Source organism: Bufo bufo, chromosome 2 (genome assembly GCF_905171765.1).
Source record: "Bufo bufo chromosome 2, aBufBuf1.1, whole genome shotgun sequence".
Taxonomy (NCBI): Eukaryota; Metazoa; Chordata; class Amphibia; order Anura; family Bufonidae; genus Bufo; species Bufo bufo.
This window is the reverse complement of record NC_053390.1, coordinates 101065579-101088408: the sequence shown is the minus strand read 5'-3', so window position 1 is coordinate 101088408 and position 22830 is coordinate 101065579. Positions and strand designations below refer to the sequence as shown.

At 47.5% G+C, this 22830-nt stretch overlaps 1 protein-coding gene across 1 annotated transcript; it reads left to right on the top strand.

Moving 5' to 3' along the window:
* The first annotated feature begins 17898 nt into the window (after window positions 1-17898).
* LOC120992398 lies at window positions 17899-22603 on the top strand. The gene is made up of 2 exons (XM_040421364.1): window positions 17899-18514; window positions 20989-22603. Exons 1-2 carry the CDS (start codon window positions 18277-18279, stop codon window positions 21951-21953), a joined length of 1203 nt encoding a protein of 400 aa, XP_040277298.1. The 5' UTR covers window positions 17899-18276; the 3' UTR covers window positions 21954-22603.
* Window positions 22604-22830: the final 227 nt, after the last annotated feature.

Here is a 22830-nt window from a genome sequence, read left to right as displayed (position 1 = left end):
GGTAGGTCTGTCTCAGTGTATTATCGGGGTAGCCCCGTTCCCGGAAGCGTCCTCTCAGATCGTTTGCCTGACATTTAAACTCCCCTTGTTCAGAGCAGTTGCACTTTAACCTCAGATATTGACCAACAGGGATACCCCGTTTTAGCGGGGTGGGTGGCAACTGTCCCATCTCAACAGGGAATTCTCTGCCGTCACTTTCCGGTAGATGGTAGTCTGTAAACCCCCCTGGGGTTCCTGGATATTTAAATATCCAGGAAGGGGAGATCGTTACGCACAATTACAGAGGTAAACCTAAGGTTAATAGTATTGTGGTTAAGCTCCTCCACCAACCTACTAAAATCAACCTTCGACCCGCTCCGCAGGATGAAAATGTCATCTATGTAACGGGCCTAGAGGGCGATATGTTCAGCATACCAGCTAGGCGTATCCCCAAACACGACGGTCTCTTCCCACCAGCCCAAGAGCAAATTTGCAATTTAAAAAAAAGAAGTTACTAGACAGCACGAAGTTCAAATGGTCAAGGACCAGCTCGTTGTGTGCAGAGAACTGTTAGCCCCTGGCTCTCAGAAAATGTGCCATGGCTTCAAGACCCTTTTCATGAGGGATTGATGAATATGGAGCCTCAACATAAATTGATGCCAGGAACCAACTAGGTTCTTTACAGATGTTCTCCAGTTTGGTAAGTAAATCACCCGTGTCTCTAACATAGGAGGGCAGGGATTGTACAAACGGCCGAAGGACATGATCAAAATAAATTCCACAGTTCTGAGGCAGACTCCCTACCTCTGAGACAATAGGCCGACCCTTGATGGGCAATGTGCACTTATGGACTTTGGGTAAGCAGTAAAAAGTTGCCATCACTGGATAGGATGGATAAAGGAACTCAAACTCTTCACTACTAATGAGCTGGTCTGTTAAGTTTTAAACATGTCGCTGCCCCCTTTAGTTTCCTGTAGTTTACGTTGTCGAGCAGTACCGGGGTTAGGTGCGACTGCACCACTCCTCCCCTGAGGAACCACCCTCTTGTTTTTTACACTTTGTGCCCTATAAGGACCTAACTATATTACTTCCCATTAAACATAAAAAATTAATTCACATCCGTGTGTTGGGCCTCTGTGACCTAACACCCTTCTCCGTACCACTGCTACAGGGAGGAGCAGGCGGGCAAATACCATTTGTACTACAGCCATTTGCGTGGTGTATTAAAATGAAATATATGTCCATCCCATTAGCTGTTCTGCGGTAAATTGTGATTGTTATAGGAAAAAGAATACATCTTAATTGCCGTTCTTCGGTGAATTGTGATTATTTTTGGGGGGTGGGGGGAGTTTATTAATCAGAAAAAAAAAAAAATATATATATATATATATATATATGTTTTAATTGCTGTTCAGAGGTGAAGTAACATTGTACTACAGCCATTTACGTGCTGTAGAAAAAGGAAATATACATACGTCCCATTAGCCGTTCTGCGGTGAATTGTGATTGTTATATTTCTTTTTTTTGGTGTAGAAATAGGAAAAAAAGGAAAAAATATATGTCATAATTGGCATTCAGCGATGAAGTTACATTGTACTACAGCCATTTACGTGGTGAAGAAAAAGGAAATATACGTACGTCCTATTAGCCGTTCTGCGGTTAACCTGTTTGGGACACATGACGTACCGATACGGCATGATGTCCCGATACTTAAGTACAATTGACGTATCAGTACGTCATGTGTAGTTCCGATCACCGCCGCCCGGCGGGTGGTGATCGGAACAAGGTGCCTGCTCAAATCATTGAGCAGGCACCCGGGGACAATGTGCAGGGGGGTCCTGCAGGTCAATTCAGACCTGCGGTTTGCGACTTTTACAGGTTCCGGCGGGCGGTGGTGCCATCGGGTCCCCGTGGGGCTGTAGGGGGGACCCGATGGCATGGAAGGCAGCGCGATGCCTTCCTGAGGCATCGGCGCTGTCTTCCTGTGACGAACCTGTGAGAGCAAGCCCCCTGGATCTCACAGGCCGGAAGCTGTTTGAGTAATACACACTGTATTACTCATACAGCTAATGCATTCCAATACAGAAGTATTGGAATGCATTGTAAAGGGGATTAGACCCTCAAAAGTTGAAGTCCCAAAGTAGGACAAAAAATAAAGTGAAAAAAAGTTGAAAAAATAAAGTCATTTTCCCCCAAAAAAGTTTTAAAAAAATTGGCAAACATTTAGGGGAAAAAAAAAAGTTGACATATTAGATATCGCCGCATCCGGCTCTATAAACATATCACATGGCCTAACCCCTCAGATGAACACCGTAAAAAATAAAAACTGTGCTAAATAAACTATTTTTTTGTCACCTTACATCACAAAAAGTACAACAGCAAGCGATCAAAAAGGCGTATGCCCACCAAAATAGTACTAATCTAACCGTCACCTCATCCCTCAAAGCCGCGTCCGTGACAACCTGGTCTATAAAAATACCACATGATCTAACCTGTCAGATGAATGTTGTAAATAACAAAAAATAAAAACGGTGCCAAAACAGCTATTTCTTGTTACCTTGCCTCACAAAAAGTGTAATATAGAGCAACCAAAAATCATATGTACCCTAAACTAGTACCAACAAAACTCCAGTTTCTAAAATGGGGTCAATTTTTTGGAGTTTCTACTCTAGGGGTGCATCAGGGGGGCTTCAAATGGGACATGGTGTCAAAAACCCAGTCCAGCAAAATCTGCCTTCCAAAAACCGTATGGCATTCCGTTATTTCTGCGCCCTGCCGTGTGCCCGTACAGCAGTTTACGACCACATACGAGGTGTTTCTGTAAACTACAGAATCAGGGCCATAAATAATGAGTGTTGTTTGGCTGTTAACCCTTGCTTTGTAACTGGAAAAAAATTATTAAAATGGAAAATCTGCCAAAAAAGTGAAATTTTGAAATTGTATCTCTATTTTCCATTAATTCTTGTGGAACACCTAAAGGGTTAACAAAGTTTGTAAAATCAGTTTTGAATACCTTGAGTGGTGTAGCTTCTAGAATGGGGTCATTTTTGGGTGGTTTCTATTATGTAAGCCTCACAAAGTGACTTCAACTGGTCCTTAAAAAGTAGTTTTTTGAAAATTTCTGAGAGTTTTCAAGATTTGTTTCTAAGCATCTAAGCCTTGTAACGTCCCCCAAAAATAAAATTAAATTTCCAAAATGATCCTAACATGAAGTAGACATATGGGGAATGTAAATAACAATTTTTGTAGGTATTACTATGCATTATAGAAGTAGAGAAATTGATACTTGGAAATTTTTGGCAAATTTGGTATTTTTTTATAAATAAAAATGATTTTTTTTTACTCCATTTTACCAGTGTCATAAAGTACAATATGTGACGAAAAAACTATCTCAGAATGGCCATGATAAGTCAAAGCGTTTTAAAGTTATTTACACATAAAATGACACTGGTCAGATTTGCAAAAAATGGCCTGGTCCTTAAGGTGAAAATGAGCCCGGTCCCTAAGGGGTTAATTGTGATTGTTACATTTCTTTTTTATGGTTTGTAGTTATAGGAAAAAAAATACATCTTAATTGACCTTCTGTGGTGAATTGTGCTAAAAAAAAAAAATTGGGGGGTTATCATTCAGCGGTGAAGTAACATTGTACTACAGCCTTTTTTGGGGGGTATTATTTTAATTTAATAATTTTATTATACAGTATGTTAGACAGACCCTTCAAAGGGAACGGGCAGTGGGCAAAATGTTTCTGTCGCAGGCAGCAGAAGAAGGGGGGTGGCAGCAGGAGTCGCAGCGCGAGGCCAAAGTTCCTGGTGTCATCTAGTGGTCGTGTCTTGACTAGCAACCCAGCAGTCTTAGAATGGTTGACTCGGTCTTGGACTTCGTTGCAAGAGACATCAGACAGTCCCAGCCAAGAGTCTGTGGGTTCCTCTGACACGCGCTTAGTTGACATGGCCCGGGAGCAGGCCCTGTGCACCCACCTGTCCTGAACCTTCCTTTGTCATTTTCAGTTCCCTCAGCGCAAGAAGTATTATATGCCATAGGCTCGGCTCCACTTTTCAGCGAGGACGAGCTACTAGAGGACAGTCAGCAGCTACTGCCCAGCCAAGATCTGGAGGAGACATCCGCTGCTTCCTCCAGTAGGTGGGCAAGTAGTGATGATGAGAGTCGCGTGGAAGCAGGTGTGTGAGCGATCAGGCTCCGGGCCCTGAGATCGTTGAGACGGATATCAGTGACATGCAGACAGTAGCGGATGATAATGTAGTCGATCGCACTTGGGAGCCAGGTGAAGAAGGGGCTTCATCATCATCAGGAGAAGCGGGTGGCAGCTTGCGCGTGAGGCAGCAGCTAAGCCAGTAGGGTGGCAGTGTGGCTGTGACTCAGCAGGGTGGCAACAGTGGGATGTTGGGAGCCAAATGTGCCTGGGGTAGACCACCTGCTTCGCAGGAGCCTACCAGTCTGGAAAGTAGCGGTGCAGGGGTTCACGGAGGCAGCCTTCGCAGGCAGTCAGAGTGGAGTGTTGGGGGGGAAATGCAATACTCAGCTGTGTGTCAATTTTTTGTTAGGCCACTGGAGGAGGTGGAGATGGCCATTTACAGAATTTGTGGGCAGAAGGTGAAGCGTTGCCAGGGTGCCAATGTTGGCACCACAGCCCTGCGTCAACACATGCAGTGTCACCATAAAGTGGGTTGGGAGAACCGTGGCTCTGATGTGGTGGTCCAGCCTGCCGCAGTCACCGCTGCATCACCCAGTGGCATGCACCCGATTTCATGCAGTCTAGGCTCCACTACCTCAGCTGAAAGGAGCTGTCTGTCCTTCCTATCATCTGCTGGTCCTGATGCTCCTGCTCCTCCTCCTCATCAGTCATTCCGTCAGCAATCGATCACCGAAGCGATTGGCAAGAGACAACAGTATGCGTGCACTCATCCAACGGCTCAGAAGCTGAACATGCTCCTGGCCAAGTTGCTGGTGCTGCAGTTCCTCCCTTTCCAAGTGGTGGACTCTGCATCTTTCAGAGAACTGATGGCTTGTGCCGAGCCGAGGTGCAGAGTCCCAAGCCGTCATTTCTTTGCCAAAAAGTCTGTACCAGCCCTGCACACATATGTAGAGCAGAAGGTGGGCCAGTCCTTGAGCCTGTCGGTGTCTGCCAAAGTGCACGGCAGCGCCGACGTGTGGAGCTGTAACTACGGTCAAGGACAATATATGTCCTTTATGGTCCACTGGGTAAATGTGGTTCCTGCTCAGCCACACCAGCAACTTGGCCAGGTGATGTCGCTTTCGCCTCCACGTTCTCACGCTGTAATCCTACGACAATGTTCGCCTCTGCCTCCTCATTCTCCACTGTGTCCTCAGCCTTCACTGCAGGTACAATTCACAGTGCCCCTCCAGCATACCACATGTGCAGGGCATGGCAGTGTCATGCTGTTCTGCACCTTGTTTGCCTGGGTGAACGGAGTCACACAGGGGAGGACCTGCTCTGAGTCCTTCATCAAGAAATCAAATCCTGGCTAACTTCTTGACAACTCAAAATCAGAACCATAGTGACTGACAACGGGAAGAACATGGTGTCGAGTCGACGCTGCGTAAAGGAGGGCTGAGCCATGCGCCCTACATGGTGCATGTGTTCAATCTAGTTGGAAAGCGGTTCCTGAAGTCTTCACCCCATCTGTAAGATATCCTGAAAATGGCCATGAAACGTTGCATGCACTTCAGCCACTCGTACACTGCAAAGCACACCCTCCTTGAGCTGCAGCGGCAAAAAGGCATCCCCCAACATAGGCTGATATGCGACATTTCCACCCGTTAAAATTCCACTCTCCATATGTTGGACCGATTATATGAACAGAGAAAGGCCATAAACAATTTCTTTTTACAGAGGTTCTCCCCTGCGAAACTTCGATATTAGCCAGTGGCAGCTCATGCGTGACACCTGCTGTCAGGACTAAGGGATAAACAACGTCATTCCACTGATTCATGTCCTGGAACAGATGCTGCTAAATCTGGCTGGCCAGGGGACAGGAGACTTGGCGACTACATCTCATGCCCACATGAGCCCTGTGGGGACTGAACTAGAGGAGGATGAGGAGAAGGACATTCGAGCACAAGCAATGTGTAGAGAAATGGGTGGTTTTTCTACACAGGTAACAGGAGAGAAGGAGCAGGACCAGCCAGAGGAGCTACAAGGCGATGAGGAAGATGAGGCAGAGGACCCAGACACACCATGGCAGTATGCAGTGGAGATGGAGGCAGGGTGTCCCTTTGAAGTCACTTGCGCAAATGGCCCGGTGCATGCTCACTTGCTTGCGTAGTGACAGCCGAATTGTCACCATTCGGCATAGGGGTGACTACTGGCTCTCTACCATGTTAGACCCTCGCTACCGGTGGAAAATGGGGGCCTTTTTTACACCCTCTGAGAGGGAGGACAAACTAAACTACTTTCAAGACATCCTATGTAGTAGGTTGGCCGCTGCCTATGTGCGCCATCACCCAACCTCATGAAGGTCTGACATGGGGGCCCCCTGCGCTCACATTCCACTGCCATGGCTGCTGGGGGGAGGGGCAGGAGTGGTACCAGCTCCATCAGCAGCAACTTAAGTCTAGAGTCTCTGATGAGCAGTTTTCTTCACCCGCCTACTGAAGAAACTACTCACCACCACCAGCAGCTAGACATAGAGCAGAACCTGAACCAGCAGGTTGTAGCATACTTGGAGTGCACCCTGCCTCCCCATATCGTAGATCCCCTGGACTACTGGGCAGCCAAACTGGATTTGTGGCCGCAACTGGCCGAGTTTTCCCTGGAATAGCTTTCCTGCCCAGCCAGCAGTGTGGCATCAGAGCGGGTGTTTACTGCTGTTGGGGTCATAGTTACCCCAAGGAGAACTCGCCTGTCCACCCAATTGGTGGAGAAACTGACCTTTGTGATGATGAATCAGGCGTGGATCAGACAGGATTTTCAAACACCAGTGCCTGATGCATAAGACTAGATCAGCCATGGTGCCACACCAACAGTTTGACAAAAAAGACCTGTTTCTTCTGGCTACCTGCTTCAGCTACTATTCTGGTGCTGCCACCTGCCTGATGCCACATCTGCTGACAGATGCTCCGACTGCCAGCCACCATCTTCAGCTGGTACTGGTATTGCCCCCCACCTCCCCACTCTGTCACTGGGCCACTCTGTGGTCTCCTCATGCTGTTTCCACTTCACCACTCTGTGGTCTCCTCATGCTGCTGCCACATCACTACTCCTTGGACTCCTCATGCTGCTGCCACATCACCACTCTGTGGTCTGTCTCCTCATGCTGCTGCCACATCACCACTCTGTGGACTCCTCATGCTGCAGCCACATCACCACTCTATGGTCTCTTCATGCTGCTGCCACCTCCTTACTATGTCTTCGGGCCACTCTGTGGTCTCCTCATGCTGCTGCCACATCACTTCTCTGTGGTCTCCTCATGCTGCTGCTACCTCAACACTATGTCACTGGGCCACTTTGTGGTCTCCTCATGCTGCTGCCACATCACTACTCTGTGGTCTCCTCATGCTGCTGCCACCTCAACACTATGTCACTGGGCCACTTTGTGGTCTCCTCATGCTGCTGCCACATCACTACTCTGTGGTCTCCTCATGCTGCTGCTACCTCAACACTATGTCACTGGGCCACTTTGTGGTCTCCTCATCCTGCAGCCACTTTAGCACTCTGTGGTCTCCTCATGTCCCTAGGGGACTACGCATAAGGACACGTCCGACATTTTTTAAGGACAATCCAGAATATTGTACCAAATTCGAACAGATCCTCAATAAGTGTTCGATAGATATCATGACGCTGACCCTGATGTATATCCATTCAGCTATGACGGAACTAAAAATCAAGATTCGAGCCATAGAATCTCAACTACTTGATCTCCTATCTAAAGATGAATACAGTACTCTACAAGAAAAGATATCCACTATCCTCCTAGAAAGACGGAAAGAAATTGAGTTCTCTAAGAAAAAGAAATTTCTGAGAGATACAGAAGACTATAAGAGCAACAGAATCTACCATTGGCCAGACTCCACCGGATTTCGTCCGAGGAAAAGTGGAAGAGCATCCTCCATGGACTCTCAGAGATCAGCTTCGAGCCAGGATTCCCGCCATCCTGATGAACAACGCAGACCTAAGAATACCCGAAGACCACCCAGAACTGGGACATCGCAACAACAAATGTCATCCATCACTACCAGATGCCAGGTACCGTATAGTTCAATTAATACACATTCCACACATTTGCTACCGTCATCTGAGTCACTGGTGATTAATATCTCCTCGACTCCCCTCAGTCCATCTGAACTGACTTTATTACAAAAAGGACTATCTTTTTGCCCCTCATACTGTTTAAACAGTTTTGAGCTGGAACTTGACTTACTGCGCTTTTTCAGAAATATTCGCCTTCGAGCACATTTCGAAGACGAAAATAGGGAAGTACATCCTACTCCTGATAAGGAAGGTTCACTTATATCATCCTGGGACCTAGGCTTACGTACCAAAAGTACACACATGCCCCCACGTAACCAACCAGCCGTGGAAACTTTTATCAAATTGGTACAAAGAGACACTGACACTTTTATCAAAGGAGTCAGAGAGGGCCAATACAAATACACGAATAACCTGACCAATACAGAAAGAGTATCCCTAGAGGCACTAAAACGGGCAAAAAAGTTGATTTTGAAACCTGCAGATAAGGGGTGAGCACTTGTCGTGATGGACAAAACTCAATACGTGTCAGAAATACACCGCCAACTTAATGATACAGCAGTCTATAGAAAATTAGACCACAACCCCACGGCATCTGTAGCCACCCTAATCAATAATACCCTAAGACATCATCATACTAAGGGCACCATTGATACTCCAACTGTCAACTTTCTAACTAAAGCCTACCCCATTACACCGGTTTTCTATGTACTACCTAAAATCCATAAAGATCTCCATCATCCTCCTGGCCAACCAATAGTTGCATCCACTGAATCCATACTATCTCCTCTGTCTATCTTTCTTGAAAAGGTCCTTACCCCTCATGTTAAATGTACCATATCGTTCCTCCTGGACACTACCTCATTTCTCAAATTAATCAGACAATTGGATCCATTACCATCTAACACGTTTCTGGTTACCTGGGATGTCACTAGTTTGTATACCTCTATCAAACACGAAAAGGGCATTGATGCAGTAATGACCATGTTGACCAATACCGATTTACACAAAGACATCATCTCACTATGCCTTGACCTCCTCAAACTAGTGCTTCATCACAACTTCTTTATGTTCCAGGAAACATTTTACTTACAGGTACAGGGTACCGCTATGGGGTCAAACGTGGCCCCTCCTTATGCAAATTTTTTTATGGCACAGTTTGAGACCACCTATATATACCCATCAGATCTCTTCATAACACACTGCAAGCTATGGAAAAGGTACATAGACGACATTTTCTGCATCTGAACTGGAACAGAAGAATCTCTCCTCACATTTCACAATCATTTAAACTCCATTTGGCCAGAGCTCCAGTTCACTATCCACCATAGCAACTCATCAATAGCCTATCTGGACACAGTTGTCACCATAAATTCTCAGGGCAAACTAAAAACTGACCTATATCGCAAACCGACTGACCGTAACAGCTTACTTCATTTCTCCAGTTTCCATCCACCCATGACAAAAAAATCTTTACCATGTTCACAATTTAAAAGAATACAAACCATAGTAGATGATCCCCTCATACTAACAAAAAGGGAGGATGAGATGAAACAGAGGTTTAGGACCAGGGGTTACCCAGAACATACCCTCAAGACTAACATCAGGAATAGGAGTCCAAGAAATAATAACAAAAGAATCCCATTTGTCCACACCTTTTATCCTAGCACCAATAAAGTTTTACATATCATTCGCAACCACTGGCCAATTCTCAAGAAGGCATATCCTAAAATAGAGGAATTTCACAACCCAGTACTCTCATGCAAACGTCGTCCCCGCAATCTACGAGACAACTTGGTAAGGGCAGACCTGGGCTCCGAGACACGTTTACCTAGACAGATCTTTTTACAGACCCAAAGGAAAGGCACATTCCCATGCCTCACATGTTCCCAGTGTTCTAACATACAGAAAGGTTCCCAATTTACACACCCCCAAACAGGCAAAACGTTTAATATAAATGGCTTCTTTACCGGCGACACAGACTTTGTCATCTACCTTATAAAATGCCCTTGCGGAATGGCTTATGTAGGAGAAACTACTCAGAAAGCACGAGACAGGATTTGTCAACACAAATCAACGATTCGGAGGAAAAATCTACTGCTACCAGTCCCGGCGCACTTCGATAAACATAAACACTCTATATCCCAATTAAAATACCAGATAATAGAGCAGGTACCTCCACCCCGCAGAGGGGGTAATAGGATCAAAAATCTCAAATTCAGAGAGGCTTATTGGATTCACACACTGCAGACGCTCCATCCAAAAGGAATGAACAAAGAATATGAGATCCAATGTTTATTATAATGCAGTTATGTATAAATGTCCAATTATCATATTAACTCTTATTTCTCCTTTTTTCTGACAGGCTTCCTGATCCCCACCTCTTGGACCACGTGCCGTCTACTGTATCCTTTATCTGTATTTTCTATTAGTTTATACCGATACTATATCACGTAGTTCACATATACCATTTACACCTTCTTATCTTACATCACACTGTAATCACATCACTTTAGTTCTGTATACACACTGTACCATATTACCAGTATATACTAACACATTTGGCCATGTACACTCATCCATTAATATTAACCTTTCACATATAACCACATAAAGCCATGTCCATATCTTCTTTTCCCTTCTATGATGCTATTCTACACAATCCCTTATCCTTTGGTTTCTTTCTCAAGTCCCCAGTGTTGTTTCAGATGACTACATCCAACAGACCGACTCACTTCCGGTCGTTGGAACGCAGTCACGTGACCCGATGCGTTCCATTTGCCGATTCACTTCCGGCCAATAGAACGCACGGCGTCACACGTGCTCCATCACCCAGGTCCGCCCCCCTCGCTTGGTGCGCTCTCTGGCACTCATTTAAAGCAGTGGATCACACTGCTATGGGCACACACCTCAAACCACTGGTGCTGACAGCACCTGATCTACACCTGTGTGTCCTCCACATTCTCCTTCCATCTCCAGCGGCAATGGTAGGTCCTCCTGAGTGGGGATTAGGCTACTTATTTATCTGATCGATATGTTGTCTTTATTATCATACTTGGGGTTATTCATCTGTCTGATATGTTGTCCTCATCACCATACCTGTGGCTATTAATCTTAGTCTGTGACTTATTAGAATGGGCATCATATTTCAATTAGAGGACTCTGTTTAGATTTGGCTTTTCCTTAATTTGATCCTTCAGGAACCATCGCATCGCCATGCAAATCCTATGTTATATGCCAGCATAATATTATGTAGCTACTGAATTGTAATTCTGCATCAGGATCATTTCTCATCAATTATCTGCTTGCCATTTTTCCTTTATTTTGCTTGTTTGTTCTTTTTTCCTTTTTTTTCACTTTTTATGTTCCTTTTTGATTTATTGTCGCCCATGGTGTACCACATAAGTTTATGTATATGCCTTGTATATGTATGTGTGTATATATATGACACTATTATTCCCTGTTCCATAGTGTCTGATGAAGGCTAATATAGCCGAAAACGCGTTCACATGAATGTCGCATATTACCTGCAAAAAATTAATTGCAATCAAAGAATACCTCTCACTGCTGTGATTTTTATTATACTCCTCATGTTGCTGCCACCTCAACACTATGTCACTGGGCCACTCTGGGGTCTCCTCATGCTGTTCCCACCCTTCCCACTCCTTGACTGGGCCACTATTTTGCCTTTTTGGCCTGGTTGACATCATTTATTTGACCCTTCTTCTGATCTGTCAGAAGGAAGGAAAAATGAGACGCACAATTGATCCTGTCTATGTAGCAGCTGTAAGGCCTATATGACATGGTCCCTATTTTGCATCAGAATTGGCTTATGATTTGGTAGCCAAAAGCAGGAGTGGGTACAAAACACAGAAGACATACAATTTTTTTTATTCATGTGTCATCTCTGTTTTGGATCCACTCCTGTTTTTTTGGGACTTTAGCAATACTGATGGATTACTGACCAAATGCTGACCGAGTGAAGGCAGATGCTCAACATACAGGATCCGTTTTTTGGGGGTTATTGTTCTGATGGAACAGAGGAAGGGCAAAATAATCAGTGACGTCAACACAAACTTACTGCTGACACCCTCTCCACTCTGTCAGGAGGCTCTACTTGTATAAGCATTTACTAGAACAGGTTCTGTAGACATCTATGTGGAATCATCTGACGACGGTGTAAAAGGAGTGTGCTTCTTCTAAGAGTGACGCCTGTCATCTACATGTCATACTGACTCACAGTATTGTTTCACTACTACAGCAGACTCCCTATGCGTGTTACTGCAAGGCACAGTGTTCTACACCACTATACAGTCTCTCTGCAGCTAGGAAATAGCAGTTTTTTTATGGAATTTGCCCCGAATAAATTCAAATCAAATCTTTTCGGAAAATTCGGCGAACCGACTGAATCAAATTTTTGAGAAATTCGCTCATCTCTAAAGAAGACAAGGCATTGGCGTACTTACCATAGAGAAACGAATAACCAGAAAATTTTGTGTGTGCTTTCTGGAGTTAATCAAAGCTGCAGTCCCAAGATCAGGGAATAGGTCAGTTCTCCCTATAGTATCAAAAGCATAAATTTATAAAATTTGGGTCTGCGCTGGGTGTTCCTAAGTAGAGGCTAGTTCACAAACAGTCACTTCTCCGGAGGCCTTTTTCCTTAATCTCTGGCTTCAGCCTCCTCGATCTCTGAACCGACTGGCAGCAAAAACACTTGTTATCCCTTCAAATGGAAAAAGGACATAGTGCAGACCCGCAAGTAAAAGAATTCTCAATACTTTATTGCACTTACAAAGACTTATCTTTCAACATCGCACATAAAAAGGTAATAGTCCTGCCCGACCCAGGTTTCGCTCCTGCTTCGTAATTAAGAAGCACCACTTTTCTCAACATAGATGTTAGATCAGGTACATAGAGGTTAAAGTCAACTTAGTTTTTTTATTTAAAAAAAATTCCTCAACTGGATTAAAAAAAATATGAAAAAAATCTCACTGCTGAGGATGGTGGGCCCATATTTAAGTTTTGCTATGGTGCCCTGTGATATCTATGTATGCCCCTGTATTTAAGCAATTCATCTGGGAAGGTGCCCCAGCAGTTCATATGGAATACTTCCTATGAGTACTTGCATAACAAAAGGGGGGAAAAAACGAATGACCCTGTAAACACTCAGATGCCTAGTTTGGTTAATAATACCAGCAGATCATAAAGCCAGGCAAGAGGAATAGTGGTACTTATCACAATAGTGGTTCTTCTAATGTAATTCTGATCTTTAAATGCTGCCCATAGCTAAAAGTACAGTGTTACAAATATTTTCAAACATTTCATGTAAGTGGAATATATAAATCCTGCATTCCTAATTTATAGCCTAGGGGCCTTGATCAGCCTTTCAATGTCTCATCCGAAACAGAGAGTGTAAGGCCTGTGAGGTGGTGGGAGAATGCACATAACAAGCTAAGACTTGGATGAGATGTAAGCAATCTCAGTGTGGAATCTCTCAGGGCTTTTTTTCTGGCGGAACGCACCGGAACGGCGTTCCGCCACCTTTTGACATCGCAAGCTGCGATGTATCAGCGGGGAGGGACTGGGAGGAGGAGCTGGGGGCCGGTGCGTTCACTGTGCTCCGGCCCCGCAGCTCCAGTAGAGACTTATAAAATGTTTAATTAAATGAATAATGATTCCTGCTGCCCCTCAGTAGTATAACATTCAATGTATTTGTACTCACAGCCGGCTACTGACATCGTAATGCAGGCGGCCGGGTAGACGAGCGGCAGCGTCACTGACTGACGTCACCTGCCTGGGCCGCCTGCTTCATTCATAAAGTAGGCGGCGCACTCACGTGACGTCAGTCAGTGATGCTGCCGCTCGTCTGCCCGGCCTGCCTGGATTACGATGTCAGTAGCCGGCTGTGAGTACAAATACATTGAATGTTATACTACTGAGGGGCAGCAGGAATCATTATTCATTTCATTACACATTGTATAACTGTACTGGAGCGGCAATGGGGGGTCTGTGGATGACACTGTTATGGGGTGGGGGGGGTATATGGATGGCACTGTTATGGGGTGGGGGGGTCTGTGGATGGCACTGTTATGGGGTGGGGGGGGGGGGTCTGTGGATGGCACTGTTATGGGGTGGGGGGGTCTGTGGATGGCACTGTTATGGGGTGGGGGTGTCTGTGGATGGCACTGTTATGGGGTGGGGGGGTTTGTGGATGGCACTGTTATGGGGTGGGGGGGTCTCTGGATGGCACTGTTATGGGGTGGGGGGGTCTGTGGATGGCACTGTTGTGGGGTGGGGGGGTCTGTGGATGGCACTGTTATGGGGTGGGGGTGTCTGTGGATGGCACTGTTATGGGGTGGGGGGGTTTGTGGATGGCACTGTTATGGGGTGGGGGGGTCTCTGGATGGCACTGTTATGGGGTGGGGGGGTCTGTAGATGGCACTGTTATGGGGTGGGGGGGTCTGTGGATGGCACTGTTATGGGGTGGGGGGGTCTGTGGATGGCACTGTTATGGGGTGGGGGGGTTTGTGGATGGCACTGTTATGGGGTGGGGGGTCTCTGGATGGCACTGTTATGGGGTGGGGGTGTCTGTGGATGGCACTGTTATGGGGTGGGGGGGTCTCTGGATGGCACTGTTATGGGGTGGGGGGGTCTGTGGATGGCACTGTTATAGGGTGGGGGGGTTTGTGGATGGCACTGTTATGGGGTGGGGGGGTTTGTGGATGGCACTGTTATGGGGTGGGGGGGTGTGTGGATGGCACTGTTATGGGGTGTGGGGGGGTGTGTGGATGGCACTGTTATGGGGTGGGGGGGGTCTGTGGATGGCACTGTTATGGGGTGGGGGGTCTGTGGATGGCACTGTTATAGGATGGGGGGGGTCTGTGGATGGCACTGTTATAGGATGGGGGATCTGTGGATGCCATCCCCAGATCCTCCACCCCATAACAGTGCCATCCTGAGATCCCCCCATTAACAGTGCCATCCCCAGATCCAGTGCCATCCCCATCTGGGGGGTTTCTTTGCTGGGCTAGACTTTTATAGCCCCCCCCCCCCCAAATTTTACTTGCGGTCCTAGGGTTGGGTAGAGGGGGCGGTCCTAGGGGTGGGTAGGGGGCGGTCTTAGGGGTGGGTAGGGGGGGCGGTCCTAGGGTTGGGTAGGGGCGTGGCCAGGGGAGGGGGGGTGAGTTCCACCACCTTTTCTCTGAGAAAAAAAGCCCTGGAATCTCTTAAAGGGTTTCTGTCATCAAAAAACTCGGTATCAAGCTGGCTGACATTAGTGATGTGCTAATGTCAGCTGAACATAACTGTATTACTCACACCTCCCTGCGTGCTGCCGTTATTGCTAAATAATTACTTTTATAATATGTAAATGAGCCTCTAGGAGCAGGGGGAGGCGTTGCTCCTGCTCCTAGAGGCTCCGTTCTCTCACCACTTGACACACCCTGGTAAACTTGATTGACATCCTTGGTCTCCTCCAGCCCTGCAAATCCAGCGCCTGCTCCGTCCTGTTTAGTCTTCTGCACTGGCGCAGTGAGGAAGCCGGCGAGTGGCCTTCACTCACTGCACCTGCGCCGAATACTAAACGGCATGGCGCAGGCGTGTGATTTGTGGGGCTGGAGGAGACCAAAGATGTCAATCAAGTTTACCAGGGTGTGTCAAGTGGTGAGAGAATGGAGCCTCTAGGAGCAGGAGCAACGCCTCCCCGGCTCCTAGAGGCTCATTTAGATATTATAAAAGTAATTATTTAGCAATAACGGCGGCACGCAGGGAGGTGTGAGTAATACAGTTATGTTCAGCTGACATTAGCACATCGCTAATGTCAGAAACTCTTTTAGAAAAAAAATTCACTATTTTAAGATGCTGCTCATCAGATTTCATTATAATACAGGATGTATTACAGTTTGCCCCATTTTATACATATATATATATATAAATTTAGAAATAGGGATGGATGAATGAAAGGTGTCTGAATAAATTTAGAGATCACTATCCCAGCACTGAGGGGAGGGGAGCAGGGAAACTACTGAGGATGTTAGTCCATATCTGAATGCAGGGGAATAACTCAAGTGTGAGTTCAGCCTTACTAACATATATTGCAATAATACTATATTTAAAATGCTCTGTCCATTGCACAGAATCACCCCTTTATTAGCACTGCTAATATATCTGATACACAGTAGGGGACATTTACTAAGCATGTTGCGCCAGAATTATGGCGTAAAATATGCCAAAAAGAATGGCGTTTGCACCAAATATATCAACTGTTTTCTCCAGAGTTTTCACCAACAGGAATGTATCACGCCAGGAATGAGTTATAAATGTCAAAGTGGGCAGGACTATCAAATTGGTGCATATTGTGCCTCATTTATCATCCTCTTACCTGCAGAAATAGCTCAAATTGTTCCGGACAATTAAGCCAGCTCATGTGGTGGTGTTTTGTGTCAAAAAGTCACACTTATGAAAAGTAAAAAAAGTATTAAAACCGGATGCATTTATTTTTATCTAGTATAAATTAGCTAAACAGCAGCGTTCTGTCAGTAAATTGACATTCAAGAACAACAAAACAAAAATGTCCCGAGTCTGAGACAAAAGTCACAATTTAACACAGGAAACATTGCAAATATCAAAAGTTGCAAGTGCAGTCTGGTAGGTCTGACTGAAATAGTGCATTTCAGTTTTAAAAAGTCGCTATTGACGTTAAAATGTCACAAATCGAGAGAAATAGGCGAATAACCAAGTTTATATTTAAAAAAAGTCACATTTTAAAAGTGGCGTGCGCCTTTCGATATACGAAATCACCACTCTTGAATGTTAGTATTATTTTATTTTTTTTGCGCAAATTACACCAAATGTCCCCAAATATGTCATGGTTAATGGTGTTTTATCCAGACAATTACAACTAATTGCATGCACACTTAATTCTAACTACGTACCTACCTTACGCACTGGAATAAACAAGAAAGAGATCCAGGTGAACCAACCAAAAATGTACTTTATTGTTGCAACTCACTTGGTTATTGTTGTCATAATGTTTTTTTTTATAATTTTACCCAGGCTAGTTTTTTTATGTTTTATTATTGGGGATTGTGTAATTTATATGGCAAAAAAAAACAGAAGCAGAAACTCAAAGGACTGGGGATTTTATAGCATACAACAAAAGCAGGTATGCAAAGTACTTGCCTAAGTAAAGTGAGGCCGGACGAAGCGGCACGCTTCAGGGGAGGCCGGCATGAGGGGTTTTGTGAGCAAGGGTCAGAGCAAGGTAAGGGTTAAGTGGATGAGTGCAGGGAAAGGGGGGAGGAGCTAGGAAGGGGCGGGGAGCGGCAGGCTGAAGTAGTGGTGAGGCAGGTCAGCGCCCGCCATTTTAGGAGCAGAGAGCCAGCATCTGAACTGCAGCATCGGATACTGCAATGGCAGATGCAGTGGAGGCGATGCTGCGGCGCTTGAGGGAAGCGGCGGACACCAGGGGCAGCGACTGGCTGGAGCAGCAGGTGACCGCATTGCTAGGGGGGGCGGAGGTGGGTACGTCTAGCCCTACTCCAGCAGCTACACGGCCGCGGCGGGTACGGCCGCCGGCGCGCCTGAGCCCTGATTTACCCCCCCGGGTCCGGCGCCGTGTCAGGAGCCCCACAAGGGACCCTCCACGCCGGGAGCATTCTAAGGCTACTGCGACCTCCCGGCGCGGGAGGAATCCATATGTCCGGCGGGACCCTCCAGAGGCTGTGGGGCCTCCCCCTCAGCCCATCGCGGCAGCAACAGGGGAGTCAGGACCTGGTTCTGCAGGATCCCCTCCTGTCCCCAGGAGTCGGAGGCCTGCTCAGCGTGGGAGAGGTAGTGGCAGCAGAGGCAGCAGCGGGGCTGCGCGGTCGGCCAGGGCGGCCCGGCGCAGGCCCTTACAGGATGAGCCCCTTTCAGTGGCACACGAGGCTGCGCCTGTAGGTGCCAGGGACGGGCGCAGGCCTTGCCATGATGCGCTTCTTACAGAGGAGGAGGACGAGGCTGTTCTGGATGGCTCCCCGCCCCAGAGCAGGCCTCTTGGGCATGAAGACAGGCGTGCAGATGCTTATATGGAGGACAGGGAGTTGCGCAGGCCATTTCCTGAGGGCGGACAGTTTGCTACTGGTCCTGACACCGTTGAAGACAGAGGGCGTCCCAGAGCCATTCCTAACGCACCCAGCAGTGATCCGGCTGGGGTGCTGCCGGCGAACAGCGCAAGTACCCATCAAAGGAATGTCGTGGATCCAGGAGTCGTCCGTCAGGAATCAGGACCTGCGGCTGCCGGGTTCACAGCACCCGGGCAGCTAGGTGAGACATCAATGGGAACACTGTTATCTCTATTTAATGTGGCGCCTGGGGCGGGTGGGAGCAATAGTGCTATTATCGGTGGTTTGGGGCGCTTGCTGTGTGGTTTAGCTGGGGTTAGTCAGGATAGGGGGGCAATGGGGGCTACCCCCTTAGCAGCGTGGGGGTTGGGGGCAGAAAATAGCAATGTACCGGCGACCGCTAACAATAGTAATGTAGCAGTGGCCAATAGCACAGGTGTAGCCGAATCAGTGTCAGTGCAGACGCAGGCGGGAGGTGAGGAGGATAGGCCCAGATTAGATGACGCCGCAAAAGGGGAGGTGTATGTCTGCTTTGAGGGTCCCCTGGGAGCGCATTTGAAAACGGAGGTGCGTGAAAAAATTTGGAAGGGAGAGTATATAGAAATTTTTTCGCTGCTTCCGTTGGAACGGTTCAACCTTGATGTGGTAAAGAAGGACGGAGTAAGGAAGGAGGATGATGATAAGCGTCGCTATCGCCTCATCCCTAGGTCATTTAGTAATTGGCTGCAGGCCTTTGCTATTTTGGCAAGTGTGATTGGGGAGAAGAGTCCGGAATGCTGTTCCCCTTTATTTTGCTATCTGGATGCTATTGGGGAAGCTTATAGAGTGTATGGGGGTTCCGGGTGGTTACGGTATGACGAACAGTTTCGTCAGAGGAAAGCGGTCCGTCCTAATATGAGATGGGACCATAAGGACATTGCGTTATGGATGAGGGTGACAGCGCCAGGCAGGAGTGGTCAGTCCTTTCGGAGTGAGGCAGGGGTTGGGGTACAGCAAGGTACAGGGACGCCCCCAGTTGGAAGAGGATACTGCTTCCTTTTCAATGAGGGAAATTGCAAATTCGGCCAAAAATGCTAATTTAGGCATGAATGTTCCGTGTGTGGCGGGGGCCATGGGGCTAGCAGATGTTTTAGAGGGGGTAGACAAAGGGGGGGGGGAAGTTTTGCAAAAGGGGCAGACCCCAGTGCGAGTGGAAAGGATGGTGGGGCATCTAAATAGATATCCGAACCAGGAGTTAGCTGAATTTTTGTATTCAGGGTTTAAGTTCGGTTTTCATATACCTTCACACCCGTTACCAGTCATAGAGAAGCGGAAGAATTTGCGCTCGGCATTGCAGTTCCCGGACATAGTGACAGGAAAGTTAGCTAAAGAGGTTTCCCTAGGGAGGATGGATGGTCCGTTTGTTACATCACCCATCAGTAACTTGCGAGTTTCCCCTTTGGGTTTGATCCCTAAGAAGGAGCCTAATAAATTTAGGCTCATCCACCATTTATCATTCCCTAAGGGTGCGTCGGTCAATGAGGGCATTGACCCGGAACTTTGTTCCGTGGTTTATGCTTCCTTTGATGCGGCTGTGGAATGGGTAAGGAAGCTGGGTCCGGGTACCCTGTTGGCAAAATGTGACATTGAAGCGGCATTTCGGTTGTTGCCAGTTCACCCGGATAGTTTGTATTTACTGGGTTGTTTTTGGAATGGCGCTTATTTTGTGGATAGGTGTTTGCCAATGGGCTGTTCAATATCGTGTGCATATTTTGAGCATTTCAGTTCTTTTCTGGAGTGGGTGGTGGTTCAGGAATCAGGTTGTCACTCTGTCATTCATTATTTGGATGATTTCCTGTGTTTGGGGCCGGGGGGATCTAGGGTTTGTTCGTTGTTGTTATCCACATTGCAGTCTGTTTTTGAGTGTTTTGGAGTCCCGTTAGCGGTGGAAAAAACGGTGGGGCCGGCTACTGAGCTAAGCTTTTTGGGTATTGTCATCGATACACAGCGGATGGAGTGTAGGCTACCAGTAGACAAAGTGGCAGATTTAAGAACAGAGGTGGCGGCGGCATTGAGAGCAAAAAAGATTCGCCTGCGGGACCTGCAGTCTTTGTTGGGCAAATTAAATTTTGCATGCAGAATCCTACCAATGGGCCGCATTTTTAGTAGGAGATTGGCTTCGGCGACAGGAGGGGTGGTGTCTCCCCACCATTTTATTAGACTAGGCAGTGAGTTAAAAGGGGATTTGAAAGTTTGGGATTCCTTTTTACAACAGTTTAATGGCAGAGCATTAGTTATGGGGGGGGGGTGGTTGATGCGTTTGATTTCGAATTGTTTACGGATGCTGCGGGTGGAGTGGGTTTTGGGGCGTACTGTGAAGGGCAGTGGTGTGCGGGTCGGTGGCCTGAGTCCTGGGTACTAAAAGGGTGGGTAAAAAACGTGGCATTGTTGGAACTCTTCCCCATTGTGTTGGCAGTCACGCTCTGGGGGGAGAAGTTTCGGCACAAGAAGGTTCGTTTCCATTGTGACAACTTGGGAGTTGTGCAAGCCATCAACAGTGTAACGGCTTCTTCCCCCCCAGTTATTTGCCTGTTGCAGCAGTTGGTTCTCCGGTGCTTGTCCCTTAATGCTTGGGTGTTTGCGGTGCATGTGCCTGGTTCCTCTAACTGTATAGCTGACGCACTTTCTCGTTTTCAGTGGGAGCGGTTTCGCCAGCTGGCCCCGGAGGCGAGTCAGGTCGGATTGGTGTGTCCAGAGTCGTTGTGGGAGATCCTGGAGGTACCGTAGCTTGTCTGTTGCAGGCATCATTGAGTGAAGGCACGTGGAGGATGTACGATAGGGCTTGGAGTAGGTGGCAGCAGTGGTGTAATGACCTAGGGGTCGAGGTACCGGACGGGGAAATTCCGTTGTTACTGTTCATTGGCCACGTGAAGGATCAAGGTTGGTCGGTTGCCAAGATCAATGGTTGCATGGCGGGCTTGGCTTTCGGATTCAAGTTGCGGAATTCCCCGGACATTACTAAGTCCTTTTTGGTCCGACAAATTTTGAAGGGTTATAGAAGGTTTCAGCGTGTCAAAGATTCCCGCCTACCGGTGTCCTTTTCGTTATTGTTACAGTTAGGGGAGCAGGTAGCTGGAGTGTGTCGCTCGGCTTGGGAGGTGAGCTTATTTAGACTAGCCTTTGCTCTGGCTTTTTTCAGGGCCTTTCGTTTAGGGGAGTTAGTGTGTGCAAGTGTGCAGCGGGAAGGGGGTCTGAGGAGTGAGGATGTAACGTTATATGACGACAGGGTGGTGATTTATCTGAGATTTTCAAAGACGGATCAGGAGGGGAGGGGTCATTTAGTCTCATTGTTTGAAGTGCCGGGATGTCTATTGTGTCCAGTACGGTGTTTGCGGGATTTTCAAGGAAGGGCAGGGGTCGCGGCAGGCCCGATTCTCAGACACAAGGATGGCTCCTTTTTATCGCGATTTCAATTTATAGCGGTATTCAAGAAATGTTTGCGTAATCTAGGAATGGACTCTGGCAAGTTTACGGGTCATTCCTTCAGGATAGGTGCTGCCACGGAGGCTGCTCGCTTGGGGGTGCGAGATGAAGTGATTAAGCGTATTGGGAGGTGGGAGTCGGAGCGTTTTCGGCTGTATGTGCGTTTAGGGGCAGTTTAAGGCTGTGTCTAACCATGTTTGTCTCGTTCTTTTTTCAGGTGATGCCCCGTTGTTAGTTTGGATCCTGGGCCATTCGTTCGTGTTCTGGGGGGCATTACGAGCGGATGTTCGGCAGAATGGGCGGCAGCTGGGGTTTGACCGGGGGACAGCCATAGTAAGATGGATCGGACGCAGAGGTATGGTGTGGGGTAGTGTTTTGCAGGAGGTTCATCGGCAAGCCAGGTTAGATAGAGTCCCAGATGTCTTGGTGTTGCATGTTGGGGGAAATGACCTAGGGGTCTGACCTTGCAGAGAGTTGATCAGGGATATCCGTTTAGATTTTTTGCGTTTGTGGTCCCTCTTCCCGTCAGTTGTCACTGTGTGGTCGGACATTGTCCCCAGGAAGGTCTGGAGGGAGGCGAGATCGGTGGAAAGGCTGAATAAGGCTAGGATTAAGCTGAACAGGGTGATTGGGCGGTTCTGTGCCAAACATGGGGCGGTGGTGGTGAGGCACCCCGAGTTGGAAGCAGGAACAGGAGGCTTTTGGAGACAGGATGGAGTCCACCTCAATGCGGTGGGCATTGATTTGTGGTCACTGGACTTGCAGGGAGGTATTGAAACAGCCCTCCGGGTGTGGCGGAACGCGCAAGCTTAAGGGCTGTCAAGCTGCGCGTTGTTGGCGGGGGGAGGTCATAGAAGCTGGGGCTACTGGATGGTAACGGTGAATGAGAGGGCCTCAATGGTGGGGCTGGACTCTCAGAGTTGGGGCACCTGGTTGGCTTGGTATGGCGTCCGTCAGTTGGTGTCCCCGAGCTTGTGGTACGCGGCTGGGGGCAAGATGGAATTGCCGTGGTGGTTTGTGGTCGTTTAAGGTGCAGTTAGGCGGCTTCTAGGACCT